A 23474-nucleotide genomic window follows, 5' to 3' on the forward strand; every position below is an offset into this window, starting at 1 on the left:
CAAGGGGCACTATGTCACGATAGGATCTGGGTCCCCCGCCTTCTAGTTATGAGTAAACTGAAACCCAAGACCCCCGAGGGCACTTACTCTTTCCTTTTTTATATTTTATTGAATTTTTACAGAGAGGAAGGGAGAGGGATAGAGAGCTAGAAACATCAATCAGCTGCCTCCTTCACAATCCCAACGGGGGATGTGCCCGCAACCAAGGTCCTTGGCCAGAATCGAACCTGGGACCCTTGAGTCCACAGGATGACATTCTATCCACTGAGCCAAACCGGTCAGGACACTTACTCTTCTCTTAAACCATACTAGGAGTGGAAGCTTCATTGAAGTTAAGAAAGGCTCCACCCTTTTTTCATTCAGTTAACAAAGATTATTGATTCAGTCACATTTATGCTGGAATCTTGAGAGCATTTAAGCCCAGCTGGGCCTGGTGGGGAGCTGAGCACAGTTAAGGGGGGCCAAGGGAGCCCTCCTGGCTTGCTGGTGGACTCGAGTCATTTAAACCAGAAGCCGGTTTTCCCAAAACATTCCTTTCAGTGGCTGCCAATAAGGAAGGCCCTGCGCGAACAGCCACAGCTTCGCACCCACCTTTCCCTCTCCTCCGGTCCCCCAGGCTAGCCAGACCCGCTCCTGTCTCCCAGCCTTGGCACTGCTGTTGCACTGCCTGGAAAGCCTCGCCCTCTGGCCCCCCTTCGCCTTGCCAAGTCTCGCTCAAATGTCAGTTCTCACTCGGAGGTTTCTGTGGCCAGGTGGGGGGCCTCCACTGCGCCCCCCTCCCACCTGGGCACTGACCACACCGCACTGGAATCGGTTCCTTGTCTGTCTCTCCCAGTAAGCAATGGTTCTCCGACTTCATGGGCACCAGGGCCGGTTTATAGAAAATGCAGATTCCTGGGTCCCACTAGGGCAGTGGTTCTCAACCTTTCTAATGCCACAACCCTTTGATACAGTTCCTCATGTTGTGGTGACCCCCAACCATAAATTACTTTTGTTGCTACTTCATAACTGTAATTTTGCCACTGTTATTAATCTTAATGTAAATATGTTTTCCGATGGTCTTAGGCGACCCTGCTAGCAGTTCTCAACGCTGCTGTAGAGCCTAAGACCATGGGTTACAGTCTGCATTTTTTTTATATATATTTTATTGACTTTTTACAGAGAGGAAGAGAGAGGGATAGAGTTAGAAACATCAATGAGAGAATCATCGATCAGCTGTCTCTTGCACATCCCCTACTGGGGATGTGCCCGCAACCAAGGTACATGCCCTTAACTGGAATTGAATCTGGGACCTTCCAGTCCACAGGCTGACGCTCTAGCCACTGAGCCAAACCAGTTTCTGCACAGTCTGCATTCTTATGTGCTTTGGGTTCTAATACAAGTGATGTCAGCCATGCCTGCAGAAACCCAGGGCGTCATGAAGATGGGGCCCAGGCCAGACCTAGAACAGCAGCCTGATAAGTGACATCAATGCCTGTGAGACGAAAATAAACCCGGAATGGCAAGCTCTGCAAGACTGCAGGACAGACAGGTGAAGCCAGGACTGTGGCTCAGCGGAGCAGGCTGGAGGATGATGCTGACTCGAGTCCACAGCAAGCCAGGAGGGCTCCCCTGGCCCCCCTTAACTGTGCTCAGCTCCCCACCAGGCCCAGCTGGGCTTGTCTGGGTCCACTGGCCCCATTTCCCTGTCACCTACCCTCAGATACCTCGGTCATTGCCATTATTAGCTTCCGAGAAGCAGGAGGTGTGAGAATGGCTGTGAGTTTCCTAGAATAGTCCCCTGAGACAGGGCAGCCCTCTCAGGTCTAGTGAGGTGCTGGGGGGGGGGGGGGGTCGGTCAGCAGGGGCTTGGCCCCCAAAATGTTGAAAACCACTATTAGTGGTGAGGATAGATGGGAGATGTGAAGAATGGGAGTGACGTTTGGTTTGGTTGTGCTTTTTTTAAAAAAATGTTTTTATTGATTTCAGAGAGGAAGGGAGAGGGGGAGAGAGAGAGAGAGAGAGAGAGAAACATCAATAATGAGAGAGAATCATTGGCAGACTGCCTCCTGCACACCCCATATTGGGGATCGAGCCCACAATCTGGGCACGTGCCCTGATCAGGAATCGAACCATGACCTCCTGGTTCATAAGTTGACCCTCAGCCACTGAGCCACGAGGGCTGGGCTGTGTTTTTTTTTAAAAAAAAACTAAACATTCATACATGAAATTTCTGAAATTGAATGTGATGAAATTTCACAAACAAAACACACCTTGCCGAAACCCGTTTGGCTCAATGGATAGAGCGTTGGCCTGCGGACTGAAGGGTCCTGGGTTCGATTCCGGTCAAGGGCATGTACCTTGGTTGCGGGCACATCCTCGGTAGGGGTTGTGCAGGAGGCAGCAGATCGATGATTCTCTCTCATTGATGTTTCTAACTCTCTATCCCTCTCTCTTCCTCTCTGTAAAAAATCAATAATATATATATTAAAAACATCTTTATAAGCAGCCCCTAGATAAAAAATCAGGGCCCTAGTCCTAACCGGTTTAGCTTAGTAGAGCATCAGCCTGCGGACTGAAGGGCCCCAGGTTTGATTCTAGTCAAGGGGGTGTGCAGGAGGCAGCTGACCAATGTTTCTAACTCTCTATCCCTCTCCCTTCCTCTCTGTAAAAATATCAATAAAATATATTTTTAAAAAGAAATCAGGGGTCTAGAGGCCCCTGAACACCCATCTATTCATCCCAGGATGACCACCATCCCTACATCTAACACTATACATTTGATTGGTCTGAGTTTGAAACAGCATCCTACAGTATAGGGTGGGGCAAAAGTAGGTTTACACTTGTATTATTTATTGTACTAGAGGCCTTATGCACAGATCCATGCATTGGTGGGGTCCCTGGGCTTGGCCTGCACCCTCTCACAATCCAGGACCCCTCAGGGGATGTCAGAGAGCTGGTTTTAGCCCAATCCCCACAGGCCAGGCCAAGGGACCCCACCGGTACATGAATCCATGCACCAGATCTCTAGTGTGCATGCAAGAGTTTTGGTTAATCTCTTCCTGCCCTCCCCTCTTCCCTCTGAGATTCATCAGTCTGGTCCACGTTTCCATGCCTGTGGTTTCCGCTCCTGCATTGAGTCTCTGCCCCCTGGTGGTCAGCACATGTCATCGCTACCAGCTGGTCAGCCAGTTACTTAGGCTTTTATATAGATTATTTTCCAGACGAACCACTGTAAACCTACTTTTGCCCCACCCTATGTACTGTGTGTGGTTTCTCTCACTAGCATTGTTTGTGAGATGTATCCATGCTGTCCACTCTCATTGCCATATCATATTCTACAGTGCAAACATACCATTTATTTTCCATTTGACTCTTTAAAAATGTTTTCTCTTTATGTGCCTGCAACCAAGATACATGCCCTTGACCGGAATCAAACCCAGGACCCTTCAGTCCGCAGGCCGACACTCTATCCACTGAGCCAAACCGGTTTCGGCCCTAAGTATCCTCTTACTAGCCTGAGATCTAGGCTTTCCCAGATGCCCAGTTATCCCAGGTATGGCTGGCCTTTCGCTCCGGCCTCGCCCCTGGCAGGGAGTTCACACAGGGCAGCCCTGAAGTTAGAGGCACAAAGTCGAACACTGGTTTATGCGCCAACTCTTTTGCTCTCTGGGCCTATTTCCCCAAAACGTGTCAGCTGCTGCCCTCTGTTAGAGGTTCCTTCACTCACTCCGGAACTTCTGTGTCAGAATTCCCAGGCATCAGAAGTGGGCCAGGGTTGCCGAAACCGGTTTGGCTCAATGGATAGAGCGTCAGCTTGGGGACTGAAGGGTCCCGGGTTCGATTCCAGTCAAGGGCATGTACCTTGGTTGTGGGCATATCCCCAGTAGGGGGTGTGCAAGAGGCAGCTGATCAATAACTCTCTCTCATCGATGTTTCTAACTCTCTATCTCTCTCCCTTCCTCTCTGTACAAAATCAATAAAATATTTTTTTTTTAAAAAGAAGTGGGCCAGGGTCCCCACAGGGCTCCCCAGCTCTGGTCTTTGGGACTCTGGCTTCGCGGACATCACGTCATGTAGAGATGAAGTCCTCGGAGACTGATGGGGACGGGGAGGGGTGTGCGTGCATCAAACGGACCCAGGAACCAGCTCAGAGGGGCTCTCGCTGGCCAATGTGAGCATCAGAAGAATGCTTGTCACTGTACATATCAAATAAAAACCCACGAGTCCATAGTGGTATTCAAAAAACAAAAAAACTATTGTTGAAAGCTAGTCAGCATCAGAAGTAAGTTACTGGCACATGCCATCAAATGGACAAATCTGGAACATCGTTAGAAACCAGCACAGAGGTCACAGACTGCAGGCTTCCGCTTACAGAAATGTCCAGGAAAGGCAAATCGAGAGAGAAAGCAGGTTGGTGGCAGCCTGGGGCCGGGGGTCTTTCTGTGGCGGTGGGAATGTTCTAAAAGTACACAGTGGGGACAGCTGCACACGCTGTGAATTTACTAAAAATCATTAACGCGGATGAATTTTATGGCACACGTTATACCTCAATAAAGCTGTTTGATCCAACAAAACGACTTGCTAGCCTCAGAGGTGACCAATCGGCTCGCGTCTCTAACACCCGTACAGGAGAGTCAGGCACTGTCCTTTCTGGGGAACGAAGCCATCCCCAGCCGATTGGAAAACGCACTTTTCAGATATTGGAGAATCGGCGATACCCTCTCCAGGTGTGATCACGGTACCTGGCCATGCCCGGGAACTACCTCTCCACTTTAAGACCTGCCTGGCCAGGTGTTCAGGGATGAAGTACATGCCTGGAACTTACTCTAAAGATGTTTTTAAAGAAATGGTGAGATGTTATTACTGACTTGCGGTGTTGGTTTTATGGATAGTCTTTATTATGGTTTTCTTTTTAACTCTTTGGTACATCTGGAACTTTTCAAAGTGACTTTTTTTTTGTTTTTAAAATGCCCTTCACATAGACCCTGCAATGCCCAACTGCCCATGGATACACCCGAACATCCAGCAGCTCAGATCCGCTCTGCTCCCACCTGTCCCTGCCCCTCAGCCTGGCTCTCACCAGCGCAGGCTCAGTGACTGAGCCTGACCCTACACTCCTGGCCTCTTCCAACAGCCGCCTCGTGCAGAAGTGAACAGAGGCTCTGACAGAAGCCTCACCTAGAAGCTGCCCGAGCTGCCTCACACCCAGGCCGCCCACCCACTGAGCCCTCCAGCATTTCCCTGCCCCTCCCCCCGCCCCTGGGCCTCCCTGCCTAGGGCCACATGGCCCCTACCAGGCTGTCCTTGACCCCTGCCCTCCTGACACCTCCACTAACTGCACCCCAAGAGGGTCCCCGGCTGCAGTCCAGGAAGCAGCTGGCCACACATGTACCCAGCAGCATGGCAACGTGGGAGGAAATCCTTTAGATCATTTATTGGACTCGATGTCGGCGCATAGAGCTCACCACACAGAAGTTAGAAGCTGCGACAGATGAGGTGCCGGGGGCAGAGCATGGATGTGTAAACCAAGAAAATGAAAATGCCGCTTGTGTGATTTGGGAGTAAATCAGTGCGGGCGGGCCCAGGCCCGAGATCACATTCACAGCGGGAAAGTGTCAGTGAGCGGAATGCTGGGATGGGAGGGGCACCTGGGTCCTGACCTCCCGGAGGCCGCAGGTGGGTCGGGCCAGAGCCGGGTCAGTGCCCAGCCCTCCGGCCCGGGGAAGCATGGGAAGGGGGAGGGGTGCAGAGGGATGGGGTTCCAGGAGGGAAGTGGGCTCACATCTCCCTTGCCCATCCCCCTCTCCCCACCCAAATGGGCAAGATCACCCTTCCCTGGACCCTCTGCCATTCAGGGAGGGGTCCTGCCTGAGGAGCCAGTCCCCAAATCCAGGGAGTGGAGAGCAGGGAGAGTGTTATTTCTCTCACAGGCCTCCCAACCCGGACGGGCAGAACCTCAAAATAAAGTGTTAAGGCAATAAATAAAACATCCCAGCTCCGGTGAGTCTGCGGGGCTGAGAACCTGTGACGGGGACAGATGGCGGGGACAGGGCTGCCTCCATCTGCAGGACCAGCGGGAGGCGGCCCTGCGCGGACTCAGAGGTGTGCGTCCCCGTGCGGGGCGGGTCCCTGTCCTGGTGAGGGCTGGGGGCTGGGCCAGCGTCCGCCTCCTGACCTCCCCCGTGTGGTCCCTGGGCCCGCTCCTGGGCCACCAGCCACGGCAGCACAGGCGATAGGCCTGATCACTCCCGGTCAGAGCCTCCACCCAGCACCCAGCACCACCCAGAGTCCTGGGCTCAGGAGGGAGGAGGGTGGGGCCCAGGCCCAGCCCGCCTGTCTCTGGGGTGGCAGAGCGGGAGATGACCGGCTTTGGCAGGGAGGACAATGTCCCAGGTGGTGCTTGGGTCTGACCAGAGCCCAGTCCCCGCCCAGATGGGAGCACAGGAGTCCTCCTGCGCCCCCTCCTGACGGCCACCGGGAGGCCCCGCCCTCACCGAGTTGCAAACGCTCTGGGTGGTGGGGGGGCCTGGGAACTGGTGGCCGGGGGCCTGGATTCTGAGACTCTCAGCCAGGTTCCTTCCAGCTCAGGACACGGAGGCCCTTCCCCAGAGCCCTGCACCCCCACCTTTCGCCTCCTCCCTCCCAGCCCCTCGTCGGCAGCCCAGAGTGGTGGGAGCTCTTGGGGTCCCACACGCAGGGCACCCAGCTCTGCCTGCCCCAATTCCCTTCACAACAACTTCCTCTCCCTCTTCCTACCGTCCTCTCCCTCAGGCCCCACTGGCCACTGGTCAGCCGCCGCCTCCCCGGGGACAGCCGAGGGCAGCCAGGCCCCTCGGGGCTCCCTCCCTCTCAGGGAAGTTCACGCCCCAGGCCTTGGGGATCCCCAGAATGACTGGGGGTGGGGCAAGGTCAGGGGCAACTGCCCTCGGCGCTCACAGCCTGGGCTCTGTGCTGCTGATGGCACAGATGCCCCGGCCCTTGATTGTCAACCCGAAGGAGGGAGGAGGCACCTCGGCTCTGCCATCACCACGTGGACGAGGCCCAGCAGCCCCCTCCCAGCCAGCGCGCCGCGGCTACGGCTGCCCCGGGGGGCCGCTGTCTCGGGGCAGCTCGCCGTTCAGGCCCAGGCTGCCGGCCGCCGGCGCCCCCAGGTAGCCGAGCAGGATCTCGCTGCGGCGCCGGGACAGCTGCAGGATGTCGTCGGCCAGGGCCGGCACCGAGGTGTACCGCACGTTGTCCAGGTCGAACATGTCCCGCAGGTACTGCACGATCTGGTGCTGGGACAGGGCTGGCATGAGACCCGGGCCCCGGCCCCTGCCCACCTGATGGCCTCCAGGCCCCCCCAGCCCTCCCCTGGCCTCTGGGACCCCGGCCGAGTCTCATGTCCTCGGGTTCTGGCCCCAGGACTCCCTCAGCCCCGCCGACCAGGCTCCCAGCGGAGGGGCAGCACGCTCTCCGGTACCCACTGGCTTCCTGAGGAGCAGCCCGCCCCTGCACTCCGGGCACCTCCGGCTCGATGCCAGGGGCCGGGACAGCAGGCCCGCGGGAGCGGCGGCCCCAGCGCCCGCTCACCTTGAAGAAAGCACAGACTTCGGCGAGCTGGGGCTTGGGTCCAAGGAAGCCAAAGGCCAAGACGGGGCTCACGTGCTCCGATACGGAGTAGAAATGGGAGATGAAGCCGTCAGGCACCTGTGGGGAGCAAGGCTGAGCCTGGGACCCGGGGGCCCCGAGGTCTGGCCTCAGAGGGAGCCTGGCTCGGTCACATGCTGGCTGGGTGACCCCGGGCAGGAGACTCGGGAAGGCCGTGTTTCCACCTGTGCGGAAGGGGGGCGACCTCGGGGCTGCTGTGGGGGCTGCATGAGGAGGGGCCTGGGGCCAGCACAGGAAGTGCCCGGGGCCTCTACTGGCAGCAGCTGGTATCAGCCAGGCAGCAGAGCCTGCTGGCTGGAGGAACGATGGATTGCAGCCCCGATAGTGCGGCCAGCCGCCGCCTGGGAGCGCAGATAACAGCAGCCCGATGGCGGAGGCCGCTCCGCCTGCCCCTGGGCATCCTGCCCCCCCAGGGCCTCCTCTGAGCCAGCCGCCACGCCTTGCCTGTGCCCTCCCTCTCCATGGATGCCCCTCCCTCTCTGAGGCCTTCAGCATTTCCTGATGCCGATGCTGCTGGGCTCCAGGGTGAGATAGAGGTGCTCCTGGTCCAAGGGGAGGTGCTGGCAGGACAGTGGCCAGCGCTATGCAGAGGCCGAAAGGGGCAGCCAGGCCTGGGGGCTCAGCAAGCACCCCTGCACCGCCCCATTCTCCTCACACCTGCCCTGTCCTGCCTCAGCCAGGGACCAGCAGGCCCTGATGGGAGGGTCAGCGGAGCGCCACACCCAGAGCCCCCACAGCACCCGCAGGCCCCTCCAGGTCACTCACCATCAGCAGCCTCCTCTTGGCTTTGAGGACGGACCAGCACGCAGTGGCCAGGGCCTGCACCAGAGACAGACCAGTGGGAGCTGAGTAATGGGCAGGAAGACAGGGCCTGGTGCCGAGCTCTGCTGCTCCCTCCGCTCAGTCAGGAATCACATCCACCGAAGTCTGCTCGTGCCCCTGACGCTGAGCCCGGGGGCCTGGGCTCGCCACGGAACATCTCTGAGCCCGTTTCCTGACCTGCGGCCCGGCCATGCCGGGGCCCCATCTCACTCAGTGGTGTGGGTCCACGGTGACCACCTGGACTGCCTGCCCTCTCCCGCCCCTGCCAGGCCAGGGCTTCCTGAGGGGCCCTGCAGGGGCCTCGGCTCAGTGCTCCCCTGCAGTAGCTCCCCTCCTTCTCCCCAGTGAGCCTCATTAACAGCCGCATTAACAGCGGCAGCGGTAAGGAGCGCAGCACAGACGAGCAGACAGTGAGCGTGCAGTGCGGAAGGAAAGGCACAGGACAGCACTGGGTCCCTGGGAAGCTTCCCCAGGGCCGAGGGGAGGAGCCTGCGCAGGGGGTGACCGCTGTCTGATGGTGGGGAGCCAGCCTTGGTGCCACGGCCAGGGATGGAGGACTCGGGCCAGGCCAGCGGGCAGGGCGTGTGAACGTGCTGGAGCGGGCACCACCCACCGTCTCCTTGAAGCTGTCGGACAGCCAGCGGTTCCGCAGCACGGCCAGCACGGAGGACGGCGGGTTCTCCAGGTCCTCGAAGGCGTCCATGAGGATGAAGTCCAGCACGATGTCGTAGAAGCTCATGCACACCACCTGCGGGGCAGGCGGCGCTGAGGGCGGGCCGGGTGGGCCCGGGGCTGAGCAGACCCCTCCCTGCTCCACAGTGGGGCGCACTGGGGCCCTCCCGCCCCGGCCCGGGCCTAGGACAGAGCGGACACGGGGGCTCCCGCACCGATGGAGCCTTCCCAGCCCTCCGAACCACGGCGGAGCCCGGCCAGGCACCGCCTGCTCAGGGCGCAGGGCCTTAGCACGAACCAACTCACCCCGCGGCCCTCCAGCTCCAGCCGCGTGGTGGCCCAGGTCTCCGGCCGCAGCGCGTAGCTCAGCATCTCCTCGTAGCTCTCCAGGAAGCCTTTGGGGCTCTGGGAGAAGCACGTCGCGCAGGTCGGGGAGGAGTCGGGGACCCCGCTGGAGCAGATCCGCGGGGACAGGCTGGCCCACAGAGGGAACACGCGATCCCCGAGCAGCAGCCACGGAGAAAACGAGGCGGGAGGGTCCCCTGCCCACCTCGGTGCCTCTGCAGAGGACAGGGCGTTTGCAGGATACAAACCAGCGCCCAGCACGTCGCAGCCCGGCGCCTCCCTGAGCGCCCACCGCCTCCCAGGAGAGGCCGGTGCCACCGCAGGAGCGTGAGGGCACGGGGTGGAGCCAGGCAGCCAGAGATCCAAATCTCTGTGACCCTGAGCCTCACGTGAAACGGGAGAAGCTACAGCCCCACACGCAGGGCCTTTCGCGGGGAGTCAACCAGCCACGCACGTAACACAATCAGCCGTGCCCGGACCTCAGCGATGAATAGTGCATGACTCCGGCCGCCGCCACCGAGGCTGCCGGCACTCAGGACAAGCTCTGTGCTCGCCCGGACCACGAGTTAGCGGGCACAGCCTGCAGTGTCCGGACACCGAAAGCTGGTATGTGCCGGGCACTGATCTAATAGAGATTAACTCATCCGATTCCTACGGATCCGTGAGGGACATGCTGGTATCAGTCCCACTTCAGTTAGGAATACGGAGGTTCTGTGAGATCACTGACATGCCCGAGAGCCAGGCGGGACGGAGCTGACACAGAACAACATGGACAGGCCGATGCCATTTACACAGAACCACGTGCAGCGAGACACTGGGCCAGTGCTCGCTAAAATGTGACGGGGTGGGGTAGGCGCTCACTGAGGAATGAGGGCACAAGGCAGCCCCCAAGCCGGATGGGGCGCGATGCAGGAGGCAGCTGATCAACGGTGCTCTCTCATCACTGATGTTTCTCTCTCCCTCTCTGAAATCAATTAAAAGTAAGTGTCATAGTTAGAATAAATAAATAAATTTAAAAACCAGAAAACAAGGTGAGGGGGAAGAAAACCTGAAAGAAGATTCTCCCGCGCGAGCCCCCCGCGCCCCCAGCACAGTACCTTCTCAGCCTTGGTCATCAGGCCCGTCACCATCTGGCGGCCCACCTCCCCGAAGAAGAGCCGGTGAGTCTGGTCCTCCAGGAGGCCCTGAGGGAGGGGCGGGTGAGCTGCCCACGGGCCGTCCCCCCGGCCGTGAGGAGGGGGACACGGTGCCGAGTGAGTGAGCATGTGCACAGAGGGCCGTGAGGGAGCAGGCCCCCAGGAGGCCTGCCTGGCCGCCCGTCCCGACTGCCCTCGCAGGCGCCGGCAGCACACCCACCTCGAACGCCTGCCGCACGCAGTGCAGCTTGGCCAGGAAGTCGTGGTCGCTGTAGCAGCACAGCAGCTCTGTCCTGAGGGGAGGCACACACCGTCAGGCCACCTGGGCCCCGCCAGCGACGCCTCCGTGTGGCTCTGAGTGGAGCCCGGGCTGGCCCTGCCTTGGCTTGTCAGCGTGACCTCGGGCAGGTGTCTGCCCCCCTCTAGGCCTCCGTCCCCCCAAACCAAAGGACGCGGCTGGCTGGCTGCTCTCTGAGGACGTGGCAGGTCTGGTCCCTGGGGGTCGGGCTGACCTGGGCCTCCTCCAGGCCCCCATTAGCCAAGGACAGAAATGGCCAATGCTCCCAGGTGGTAGAACGCCAGGCGGGGGCTGCTGCCCACCGGGTCTGCCTCCCCTTTACCCAGTCCCCAGGCCTTCAGCTTCAGCTTCCAACCATTTCAGTCAGCGAACTTGAAACATAATTTAAATGTGAGTCATGACCAAAAGCCAAGTTCTGAGAAGAATTCATGTAGAAGGAATAAGATGCCGACAATACCACAGAAGGGGCACAGGGCTTCTGGGCTGGGCCCTCCGAGCACTTAGGTCAAACACGGTACTGGGACCTCCCAGGCCCTCCGTGTGGGGCAGGAGCTGGTGCGGCCCATCCGGGCCCTCAGTGAGCCTGGCCCAGTGTCCTCACCAAAGGCCGCCGGCTGCTCGCCTCCTCCGAGGGGGACAGGGCCTGCCCGCCCGGCCCTGCTCCCGCCTCCCGCCCCCTGCTCCCCGCTCACCTGAGGGTCCGGCAGAGCACCTTGCCCTCCTTCACCAGCTGCAGCGCCTCCTCGTAGGCGGCCGCGGGCCTAGAGAGTGGGATCAGGAAGTCGTCCACCTGCAGGGACTCGAAGAGCTGGGAGGGTGCGGGGAGAGTCAGTCAGGGCCTGTGTCAGCAGCGGCCCCGTGAGGCCCACGCCCAGGGGACACCCTAGGCGGCCTCTCAGAGGAGATGTCAGAGGCAGAAGCCCGGGTTCAAGCCCAGCTCCGGCCCTCAGTGTCCCCAGGGGACCATACACTGGGCTTGAGCCCCTGTCCTCCCACCCAGGCCCGGACAGCTGGCCGGACACACACGGCAGCAGACTGATGCCAAGCGATGGGCATGCGGCCTAGGGAAGGGAGAGGTCATCCGGGGACCTGCCCTCACCCCTAGGACCCGGGACCCCTGGCTTCTGAGGCCTCCCAGCCCCCAGCCCCTGCACGAGTCCCCGGGGAGCAGCACGTGGTGGCTGCCAAACTGCTCCCGGAGGAGGAAGCCGCTGCACTTTCCCACGACCGAGCTCACCCAGGGCCGCAGAGGCTCCTCCCCGGTCCGAGGTGTCCCCCACCTCCTCCCCCCTGTCCTCCGTGTCCACCACCTCTTCCCGCTCACCCCGGTGTCCCCACCCCCCGCTCTCCTCGGTGTCCCCCCCTCCCTCACCTCTGTGTGTGTGTGTGTGTGTGTGTGTGTGTGTGTGTCCCCGCTCACCTCGGGGTGTGTGTGTGTGTGTGTGTGTGTGTGTCCCCGCTCACCTCAGTGTGTGTGTGTGTGTGTGTGTGTGTGTCCCCGCTCACCTCGGGGTGTGTGTGTGTGTGTGTCCCCGTGTCCCCGCTCACCTCGGTGTGTGTGTGTGTGTGTGTGTGTGTGTCCCCGCTCACCTCGGGGTGTGTGTGTGTGTATGTGTGTGTGTGTGTGTCCCCATGTCCCCGCTCACCTCGGTGTGTGTGTGTGTGTGTGTGTGTGTGTGTGTGTGTGTGTCCCCGCTCACCTCAGTGTCCACCCCTCTCGCTCACCTCGGTGTGTGTGTGTGTGTGTGTGTGTCCCCGCTCACCTCGGTGGCAGAGAAGAAGGACTCGTCGGAGATTAGGCTGTCCTCATCGTCCGCGCGCAGGCGCAGCGAGCCCTCGGCCAGGGGCAGCATGAGGGTCCGCTCTGGGAAGAGCAGGGCGGAGGGCTGAGCGGGGACTCCGGAGCACGGAGCTGACGTGCAGACTCAGAGCCGAGAACACCTGACTGGCGGACGAGGCCGACGAGCACAAAGCCCCTATTACTGAGCACTGCGTGTGAAGACGGCTCCGTGCTCACACGTGCCTCCTCCAGGCCTGAGCCAGCCGTGGAGGTGGGCACCGTGAGGCGTGGGAACGAGGCTGTGCAGGACCTGCCCACAGCCGCACAGCCGGACCCGAGACCTGGAGGCCCGCCCGGGATCCTCAGGGGAAGTCGCTCCCCTCTGACAGGCTGACCTGAGCCAATGACAGGTACCAAAGGGCTTGAGGGAGTCCACTCTGCTCCTGCCCACCGTGTATCGGGGAACGCCTCTGCCCCTCCCGCAGCCTCAGTTTCCCCATCTGTGCAAAAGACTGGAGGAGGTCTGAGGACCCTGGGGATTCCGTCTGCCTGATGCACTGAGGGGGTCACACCCCAGCTCTCTCACCGCCTCCGCCTCCCGCCTGTCCCCCCCACCGCAGCCTGGGGCGCTCACCCAGGTCCAGCAGCAGGTTGTCGGACGGGAAGGTGGACCCAAACTCCTCCTGCAGGTGGTAGGCCCGGTGCAGCAGGGACTCCAGCTTCTCGGCGAACTCCCTCCGCTGGGGCTCTGGCTGCGGGGGAAACAGCGACCATCGCCCCAGGCCCTCCCCTCAGCAACAATGGCGCCCGGCCCCTGGGGAGAGGAGCCGCCCTGGGGCCCCGCAGTGAGAGCACAGATCTGGACCTGAGCTGCCCAATCCAGGAGCCACTACCACATGTGGACAGAGAGCCCTGAAGTGGCCAGTCCCAACCGGGATGTGCCCAAAGTATAATCCACTCTGGGTTTCAAAGACTTGGTACCAAGCAAGTAAATAAATAATCTCGGTGATTGTCCATCACACGTTGAAATGGTAACATTCGGGATACATTAGCTTGTATAAAATACATGGTTAACTCATCATTTCCCTTTTACTTTTTTCTTTTAATATATATTTTATTGATTTTTTTACAGAGAGGATGGGAGAGGGATAGAGAGCCAGAAACATCGATGAGAGAGAAACATCGACCAGCCACCTCCTGCACACCCCCTAATGGTCGGCTTGGGGACTGAAGGGTCCCGGGTTCGATTCCGGTCAAGGGCATGTACCTTGGTTGTGGGCATATCCCCAGTAGGGGGTGTGCAAGAGGCAGCTGATGGATGACTCTCTCTCATCGATGTTTCTAACTCTCTATCCCTCTTTCTTCCTCTCTGTAAAAAAATCAATAAAATATATTTTTTTAAAAAGATAAAAGCCATTGACAATTTATACTGGTGAACTTTATGGTTTGAGAATCATGTTTCAAGAAACTTGTTAAAAACGTTTAGCATAGGAAAACACCCAGAAGGACACCAAGCGGCTGTGTTTGGATGAAGGGTCCTGGGCATCAGCAACACCGATGACAAAGGTATTAGGATCATTTCTGAGCGCCTGCCACGGGCCGATCACACGGGGGGCACTGATGTCCCACCAAGGCACCAGGGAGGGCAGGGCCTTGGCCACGATCAGAGCCTGAGCTCTATTTTCCCACGCTCCTGTCTCTGTATGTTCACTATTCTGTAAGGAGTGTTTCTCTGCTTTCACAATCAGAACAATGGAAGTTGTAGGATGTTACACTGTGGCATTAGCAGTAAGTATAATTGGGACGCTGAGCTCGTCCCTGCACCTCCCCGCCCTCTCCCCCCCGCCGCCGCCCGCCCACACGCAGAGGCCCACAGCAGCCGCCTCCCAGGGCGCCCACGGCCTGCTTGCGCCACAGGCGGTTCCCAGCCTCTGTGTCCACAGCCAGGCGGCCGTGCCTGTGTGACAGCCTCTGTCTGAGAGAACGCCCCCAGCGGGGGCGGAGGGCCCGTCACCCACTGGTTACAGGCTGTGCCAGGCATGTCCCCATCCTGTTGCTACAAACTCTGATTCCCAGACTCCCGGCCAACAGAGGCACAGGTGGAGCAAAGCAGGGGCCGGGGAGGAAGACAAAGAAACTCTCCCCTCCTCCTCCTTTCCTGCCTCCCACCATACCCCTGCCCCACCATACCCCTGCCCCACCCTACCAAAGTGGGGTCAGCCCCATACAAATGACACTGCTGTGGATATTTGTATGTAATATCTAGGTGCTAGCTTCCAGGGCACGGCCTTGGTACCTGAGCCCTGGGCACACCCCTCCAGCCCTGGGACAACCCAGCTCCTCCCTCACCTGTGCACCCAATCCCCGGGAGGAATAACCGCCCTTCCGTTTCAACAACTGAGGTTGCTCCCATTTCCTGGCTAACACCGGACTGACGTCAGGGACAGATGTGTCGGACTGCTCCCCAGAGACGGCCCTCCCCGTGTGGCCTCGCTCCAGCAGACCACCGGAGCTCAGAAAGACTTCGTTTTTAATACAGAGAAGGGCCAGGAATAAAGCAGCCCTAGCCAGCTGGGCTCAGTGGACAGCGTCAGCCTGTGGACTGAAAGGTCCCAGGTTCGATTCTGGTCAAGGGCACATGCCCAGGTTGTGGGCTTGGTCCCCAGTAGCGGGTGTGCAGGAGGCAGCCGACCAATGATTCTCTTACCATTGATATCCCTATCTTTCTCCCTCTCCTTTCCTCTATGAATTAAAATAAAAATCTATTTAAAAGAATAAAACTGCCGACACCAGTTTGGCTCAGTGGATAGAGCGTTGGCCTGCGGACTGAAAGATCCCGGGTTCGATTCCGGTCAAGGGCATGTACCTTGGTTGTGGGCACATCCCCAGTAGGGGGTGTGGAAGAGGCAGCTGATCGATGATTCTCTCTCATAGATGTTTCTAACTCTCTATCCCTCTCTCTTCCTCTCTGTGAAAAATCAATAAAATATATTAAATTAAAAAAAAAGAATAAGACAGAAATGGCCCACAAGCTCACCATGTATACAAGCCCCGCCCATAGGCATGTGCTCAACATGAGAAAAGTCCAACAGCACAGGAAGGTGCTGAACAGTGCAGGGAAGTACCATACAAGCCTTTCCACCTCTCCCTGCAGCCCCGCTCCACAGGGCACTGCTAACCATTTCCCGGGTCGTGTACCTGTCACGGAAAGGAAGACTGCACGCATGTACCAGCAGCTACCAGGAAGTGCACAGATGCACAGATGTCTTTTAAAAACGCACACCTAGCTGAAACTGGTTTGGCTCAGTGGATAGAGAGTCAGCCTGTGGACTGAAAGGTCCCAGGTTCGATTCTGGTCAAGGGCATGTACCTTGGTTGTGGGCACATCCCTAGTAGGTGGTGTGCAGGAGGCAGCTGATCGATGTTTCTAACTCTCTATCCTTCTCCCTACCTCTCTGTAAAAAAATCAATAAAATATATTTAAAAATAAGTAAAATAAAAATGCAGACCTGCATCATTTTATACACATTCTCCATCTTGCTATTCTCACTTGCTATATCGTGGAGATAGCAGCCTAACAGCCCACATAACTTCCCTCAGCCTTTTGTTTTTTTAGTTTATATATATATATATATATATATATATATATATATTTTTTTTTTTTTTTAATATATTTTATTGATATTTTACAGAGAGGAAGAGAGAGGGATAGAGAGTTAGAAACATCGATGAGAGAGAATCATCGATCAGTTGCCTCTTGCACACCCCCACTGGGGATTTGCCCGCAACCAAGGTACATGCCCTTGACCGGAATCGAACCCGGGACCTTTCAGACCGCAGGCTGACGTTCTATCCACTGAGCCAAACCGGTTTCGGCGGGTTTTTTCTGTTTTGTTTTTTTAATATGTTTTTTTTCATTTCAGAGAGGAAGGGAAAGGGATAGACGCATCAATGATTAACAGAGAATCATCGATCTGCTGCCTCCTGCACATCCCCTACTGGGAATCAAGCCCGAAACCTGGGCATGTGCCCTGACCGGGAATGGAACCGTGACCTCCTGGTTCATAGGTTGATGCTCAACCACCGAGCCATGCTGGTCAGCCATCCCTTGGCCTTATAACAGCTGCCCAGTATCACACACCCTACTGATAGTTCCCAGTTTTTCAACTATTACAAAATAATGCTTCAGTGAACATCCACCCTAGGACATACATTTGGCGTGCTCTTCACACACGTTTTATTTTAGCTTCTTCACTGACTCTCTTTCCTGACACTGAAATAAAGGTTCACTGTAGAAAACTTACACAATGCCCCCCAAAAAGTCCAGGACAAAGGCCATGTGATCCGCTGCCCTAGGAACAGAGGCTATTTCCACCAGTCCCGCAGGAACACGAGGCCGGGGTCAGGGTGTGAGCATCTCTGTGGTTTACTGCATACTTACCGAGCGCCAGGCATGTGCTCGGCACGTTACTGGATGGACTGACAACCGGACCAAGGGGAAAACTCCATCCAAGGGGATGAGTGACAGTAGACAGGAGGCGGGGCTGCTGGGCTGCCTCCGAAAGTCTGGCTGCCCACCGGCCTCTGCACGGTCAGGGGTGCGGACCACCTACCTCAGAAAGCACCTCGGAAGCGGCCTCGGGGTTCTGGAGGCCGTCCCCTGGTGTGGGGGTGCTGCCGCTGTCTCCCCTCTGCCCCACGCTCAGCGCCTGCTCCCATTTTTGCAGCGCCTCCTCGAATAACTCCATGCCTGGGCGCGGGCGGAGAGAAGGGAGAGTCAGGCCCAGCAGGGGAGCAGCCGGGCCCTGCACAGCATCGCCTGAGAGGGCCCCGAAGGACAAGAAGGAGCAGGACTGTGTGGGCCGGATCCTGATCAGTTTTTATTTATTTATTTTTTTTAATATATTTTATTGATTTTTTACAGAGGGGAAGGGAGAGGGATAGAGAGCTAGAAACACCGATGAGAGAGAAACATCGACCAGCTGCCTCCTGCACACCCCTTACCAGCAATGTGCCTGCAACAAAGGCACACGCTCTTGACTGGAATTGAACCTGGGACCTTTCAGTCCGCAGGCTGACGCTCTATCCACTGAGCCACACCGGTTTCGGCTTGATCACTTTTTAAAGATGCTGAGTTTATAGGCCTTATTTAGATCTGATTTGTTCCCACACTGTCCCCTGCCCAGAAGCGGCTGGAAACCAGGGAGTGAGGGTTTGGGGGCAGGGAGGGGGAGGTGGGTTTCAAAGCAGCCCCTGGAGAAGTGCCCTGGGCCTGGCCTGTGCCGTTCCCGCTGGCCTGCCCCACCCCGGGGAGCCCAGGCCACCTCCGGCCTGTACCTTGCATGTAGAGGCTCTCGGCATTGCCATCGCTGGTCATCACAGACTCCTCCATCCCTCTGGCATCCCATGGTCCCGAGCCCGCAGCTGTGGGGCTGGATGTGTTCACCGCCACCATCTAGACACAAAGGCCCAGGGCAAGGGGTGAGGCTTTCCCAGTCCCTCTGCAGGCCCCCGGCCGCCCCAGCGCCTGACCGTGTGCCTCACACACCCGCTCCAGACGCCATCCCTGGAGCCAGCCCCGAGTGCAGAGGCCCAGCCCTCACACAGCCTGGTCCTCCATCTGCGAGCACTGACACCTCACAGCAACTGCCGGGGTGGGAGGTCATATGGAGGCCCACACCCAACCCAGGACTCAGCAGCCTCCTACGAAACCCGCCCTGGGCCCCTTCCCTGCTCTGAGCTCCGCTGCCAGTCAGACAAGGAAGACTGAGGGAGCGCCCAGCACATACGGCCAGCCACAGCCCACGGCTCCCACACAGGCAGCCACCTCCGTGACGGCTCTGGTTCCTCCAGGACAAGAGCTGCCTCTTGCTCACCCCTGGTCCCCAGGGCAGGCCCCGTGCAGAGCTGGGGCTCAGTCCTGACTGAGTGAATGAATAGCTAGATGAGTGAATGAGCCAAAGTCACTCCCCAAGTGACTATAACCTCTCTTTGTCTTATTCACTTCTGTATCCTCAGCACCAAGAAGAGTCCCAGGCACAAAGCAGATGTCCACTCAACATCTAATGAATGGACGAGTGAATGAACAAACTTTCATAGATAAGTATCTCCCCCAACAGCCATCAGCTTCTCTTCTGCACCTACCCATGTTTTCCCCACAAATGCCTGACACTCAGTGAGTGATCAATGGCCATCTCTAATAGCCTGCATGGATGGATGGATGATGAGTGAACAAATGCATGCATGCATGAATGAATGAGTGAAAGACTAAATGAAATATCTACGCCCATCTCCCTACCACTCCACAGCCTGCTGAGGGCAGAGACTGAACCTGCCTCAGTAGCTGGGGGCTGAGCCTGAGGCTGGAGCAGGCCCCCGGCACCCTCCCGTCCCCACCCTCCCGTCCTCACCCTCCCGTCCCCACCCTCCCGTCCTCACCCTCCCGTCCCCACCCTCCCGTCCTCACCCTCCCGTCCCCACCCTCCCGTCCTCACCCTCCCGTCCTCACCGAGGCCAAGCTGTGGGAGGAGCCCGAGCGCTTGCTGGGCTCAATGGACGAGATGCCGCTCAGCGTGTCGTTGCTCTTGCTGCTGGGGCTCTGCACCCTCCGGCTGGAGTAGCCTGTGAGGACAGGAAAGAAGGGGTCACGCAGGCTCCCCATCGGCCTTTGGATGGGTCGTCCCCCCCAGAACCCCCTCCCCTCCTCCTCTGGAGTCTATCCTGACCTTCTGACTCCGGTGCCGGCAGAGCACCCCGAGCTGTGCATCTGGCAGAAGAGTGCTGGCCCTGCCACTCGCCACTGTCTCCCCGTCCCCCGCACAGCGCCCCCCTCCCCCCCCGAGGCCCCCACTTCCCGCCCCTCCTTCCTCCGGCCATGCTGCTGGGCGAGGGGCTGATTGGGAATTCTCCTTCCAAAAAGGATTCAAGGTAACACTTTTGAAGATACACCAAGGACAGAGGCTGGTGCCAAAGTGGCTCCCGGTTTCCCAGGGGCCAATGCCAAGCAGAAGCCCAGCGAACCAGCGTTCCTCGGGCCGTTCTAAACAAACTAAAGACTCCTTTCCCCCGGGGAAGATAAAACCTTCCTGTGCGATGAGAATTCACAACGAAAGCTCATTTCACACAGGACCCAGGTTTTCCCAAAGGGCCCAGGTAATGAGAACAGCCGCTACCTCCTGGACACGGGTCAGGCCACACACACACACACACACACACACACCCGTCCTTCCACTGTGAACCCCGCTTCCCAGGATGTCCCTGGCCCAGGACCCCACAGTTAACAGGGGCCCAGCTGGTGCAGGCCAGGCCTCCCCCTGCCTCACACCTACCTTTCTTCACCGACGGGGTCTTCTTGGCCATGAGGATGGGGAGGGGCACCGTGCCCAGATGCTCACCTCCCATCTCAGGGCCAACCTGCTTCTTCCTCCGCCTCCGCCTCTTCAGCTGGTGGGCGGCCAGGGCCAAGGCCACGGTCCCCAGGGCGGTGGCAAACAAGACCTTCCGCAGGCCTGGTGTCAGCCGCAGCTGCGAGAATGCAGACTGCAGGGAAAGAGGGGGCAGCTGCTCCATCTCCCCGGGGAGCAGGGAGCGTACGGGCCCTGGGGATACCTGCAGACCAGGGGGACGGCCGCCTCAAGAGAGGGGACCTGGCCAGCCGCTCTGAAGTGTGGCCCACACAGGTGTAAAGAGAGGGCTGGGGATGGCAAAATGACGATGCCAAGGAGATCAGCCTGGGCCCAGCGGGTCATGGCTAGCAGCTGAGTGCCTGGGTGCCTGCCGTCAGGCGCTGCCCCAGGACCTCCCCAGAGTTCCCTGTCTGATCCTGTCCCCCTCCCGGTGAAGAATCTGAGGTCACCCTGCTGTTGAGACCCATGCTCAAGGTGACAGAGAGACAGACACTGAGCCCAGGTCTGCCAGCTCCATTCCTCAACGGCTTCCTGAAGACCATGACATTCACTCCACCCAACCGTCCCATCTGTCCGCACCCCTCCTCCATTCTCACTCTGCCTGCTGGACTGGGGGCCCCTCTGGTGGCGCTGCACCCACAGGGCAGAGCTTTAGAGGGTCAGGAGGCCTGGTCAGCACAGGTAAGGCCAGGCGAGGGGCCCTGGACTCCTAGCCCGCCCCCTCTTGCTCTGCTCAGACAGGAGGCACCGGACGCCTGAGCAGCAGTGACGGGGGCCCGGGGCTCCGGATGGCCAGCGCTTCAGGGACCAGAGCGGTTAAGGCAGGACCACGAGCCACCCACTCCTCACCTGTCCCAGCGTCGTGTACAGGAACACAGGGATCTCGGCCACCGTCATGGCCAGGGCCTGGATCATGGACATGCCCTCCGTCCTCCGGAACGCCATGGCGGGACCGGCACCCAGGCCAGAGCCCCGGGGGGGAGTGTGTCCTGGGAGAGCGTCTTCAGCTGGCCGCCGGCCGGGTCCCAGGAGCCATGCACGGCTCCGAAAGACAGGAATGTGCACACCGGGGGGTCCCTCCGCAGAGCTGAGGGACAGACCACGTCAGACACAAGGACATGTGCGCAGGAGCACGGAGAAACTCACACAAGTGCCTGGGGTATCTGGAGGGCAGAGCCTGCACCCGGACCGCCAGGGCGGGCAGGAGGGCGGCCACGTGCCCCACAGCCCCTCTGCCCGCCATGAGCCTGGGGGCAGAGGCGGTGCCGCTGGCATGCGGGCCCCAGAGCAGCCCCAGGGAGGAGAGGGAGAGGTCACTCTCAGACATCCTGGCCTTTTCTGCTGGACAAGAACCTCAGGCCTCGAAAGGGCCCGGCCCCTGAGAGTCATTACAATGTGTTCAGCTCCACAAAGCCAAGAATGCTGCACTTCCTGTGGACTGGTATGCAAACAGCAGGCTATGTCCTCCCATCATAATAATGGCAGCTTTACACCTCAGTACATAGTTTGTGCCGAGTTCTTCATCTATATTATTTCACTGACTGATGGCAATTCTGTAAATAGATGCCCTCTACCTGTGCCCCCAACCATGCCAACTGCCAATGAGGAAACTGAGGCTCACAGAGGCGGCCAGGAGTCCCAACTGACACAGAGCTGGTGTGAGATAGGGGCAGAGCTGGGACCGAGGTCTCCCGGACCCCAGTCTGTGCTCAATTCCACCGGAGCAGGAAGTGGCAAGCCCCAGAGACAACAGACCACGAGGGCAACTTTCCCCTGGGGTCTTCCGGGACCCTCCCAGGGCACCCGCTGCCCATTCCAAACAGCGAGAAAGCGGCTTAACCACAGAGAGCGGGTCCCCGCACACCACCCCCGAGGCCAGGACGCCTTCCAGGTCTCCGGGAAGCTCAGGAAGAAGGAATGTGCAGGCCACACAGACCCTGTCTCCTTGGGCGGCGGCCAGAGTCACTGGACCAGCACAACGAACAGCGTATTCCCGGGGAGTGGGAAGGAAGGACGGCGCTCTCAGCCCGGCGGTCCCGGGCACCTGCTCATTCCATCCTCCCCACAGCACTTACCACACCCTCAGCCTGGATGCCCACTCTCCACCCCCTCGCCCTGGCCGCTCCCATGAACGGCTCTGGCCTTAGCAGGCTCCCTTTCGGCCTCGACCTCAACAACGACCCTGACCCAGGCGCTCCCTCGAACCACCCTCTGCCCAGGCTCACTCAGTTCATTTCACCCTGGACCTCTCACCAGTCCGACCGGGCAGGGAGCTGGGCAGTACACCCTGGACCTCAGCAATCTCCCCGCCTCCCCGCCTTCACAATCTTTTCACCCCGTCCATCCCGACCCCTCCCGGAGCAGCCGGGTCAGGCCCCGCCCCTCCGGCCCCGGCCCCCGGGGTATCTCCAGAGGGTCCGCCAGGTGCCCTCGGTCGCTGCCACGGCCGGCGCACCGCTCCTTCCATCCCGGGTGCCTTCCCGGCCCCGCTCCGACCTCCACCGCGTTCCAGGCCCGAGCATCCCCCCGCTGGCCGGGCGCCTTCCGTTCCAGCTCTCGCGCCGCCCACGGCCAGGCACCTGCTCATTCCAACCCGGGCCCTTCGAGGCCGGCTGAGCCCGGACACCTGCGCCCTCCCAGGGCCCCGCGCAGGCCCGGCTCCCGCCGGCTGCAAGCCTCCGCCCCGGGCCCTGCCGCGCTGCCGGGCCGCCCGGCGGGCTCAGCCCCGGCCGCCACTCACCCGGGATCCCATCGCTGCGAAAGGGCAGCGTCTCCTTCCCCGGCGGCCGCGCAACCAACCTCTCAGCCGCGGGGGCGTGGCCTCACGCACGGCCAAGGCCCCTCTTGGCCAATGAGCGTCTCTGAAGCATTCCGCGCCGCTCGGGCTTCTGGTCCAGGGGGCGTGTCTCCTTCCGCCCCGCCCCCTAGTGCGGTTGAGGCAGGAAAGGGATCTTTCCTGCCCTTTGATTGGCCCGAGGGCAGACGTAGATTGACACGGAGGCTGGTTGAGTGAGGCGCAACAGCTCTTAAAGGGGAAAGCCATCAGGTTCGGAAGGGGCTGTGTGGAAGGAAGCCGCGGCCCGGTGCGCCCACGTGTTTGGCTCTGGCACCCCTTTGGGTCCCCACAGACAAGTCCTTCCCGCCCTCCAAGCGTCCATTTTCAAATGTCAGCGCCTCTGACTTCCCACTGTATCCTCTTCAACATTTGCCATGGCCACCTTCTCCTGGAGCTCTTGGCAAAAGTGCTGTCCCCTGCCAGCCAGCGTCTCCCCTGGGGCTGGAGCCCAGTGGTTCCGTTCTGGTTCGGACCGTGCCGTTGTGCCTTGTGACAAACACTGGGTTTGGAATCAGTTCTACCACCTCAGCTCTCTGGAGGCGATTCC

At 59.3% G+C, this 23474-nt stretch overlaps 1 protein-coding gene across 2 annotated transcripts; it reads right to left on the reverse strand.

Moving 5' to 3' along the window:
• Positions 1–4213: 4213 nt before the first annotated feature.
• On the reverse strand, positions 4214–22952 carry MIGA2 (mitoguardin 2). 2 transcript variants are annotated; one of them, XM_084899832.1, is made up of 16 exons: positions 22832–22952; positions 20941–21178; positions 20014–20224; positions 19194–19306; positions 18023–18140; positions 17299–17435; positions 13320–13437; positions 12669–12769; positions 11598–11713; positions 10828–10900; positions 10569–10655; positions 9433–9531; positions 9068–9202; positions 8398–8451; positions 7555–7671; positions 4214–7253 (listed from the first exon to the last, which is right to left on the reverse strand). In XM_084899832.1, the coding sequence occupies exons 2-16, from the start codon at positions 21034–21036 to the stop codon at positions 7056–7058; spliced, it is 1773 nt and encodes a 590-aa protein (XP_084755958.1). In that variant the 5' UTR covers positions 21037–21178; positions 22832–22952; the 3' UTR covers positions 4214–7055. The 2 variants fall into 2 exon arrangements, with proteins under 2 accessions (XP_084755958.1, XP_084755957.1); XM_084899831.1 differs by having other exon boundaries at positions 4214–7259.
• Between the last annotated feature and the right edge of the window lie 522 nt (positions 22953–23474).

The sequence above is a fragment of the Pipistrellus hanaki genome (assembly GCF_964339955.1).
Source record: "Pipistrellus hanaki genome assembly, chromosome: 11".
Lineage (NCBI taxonomy): Eukaryota > Metazoa > Chordata > Mammalia > Chiroptera > Vespertilionidae > Pipistrellus > Pipistrellus hanaki.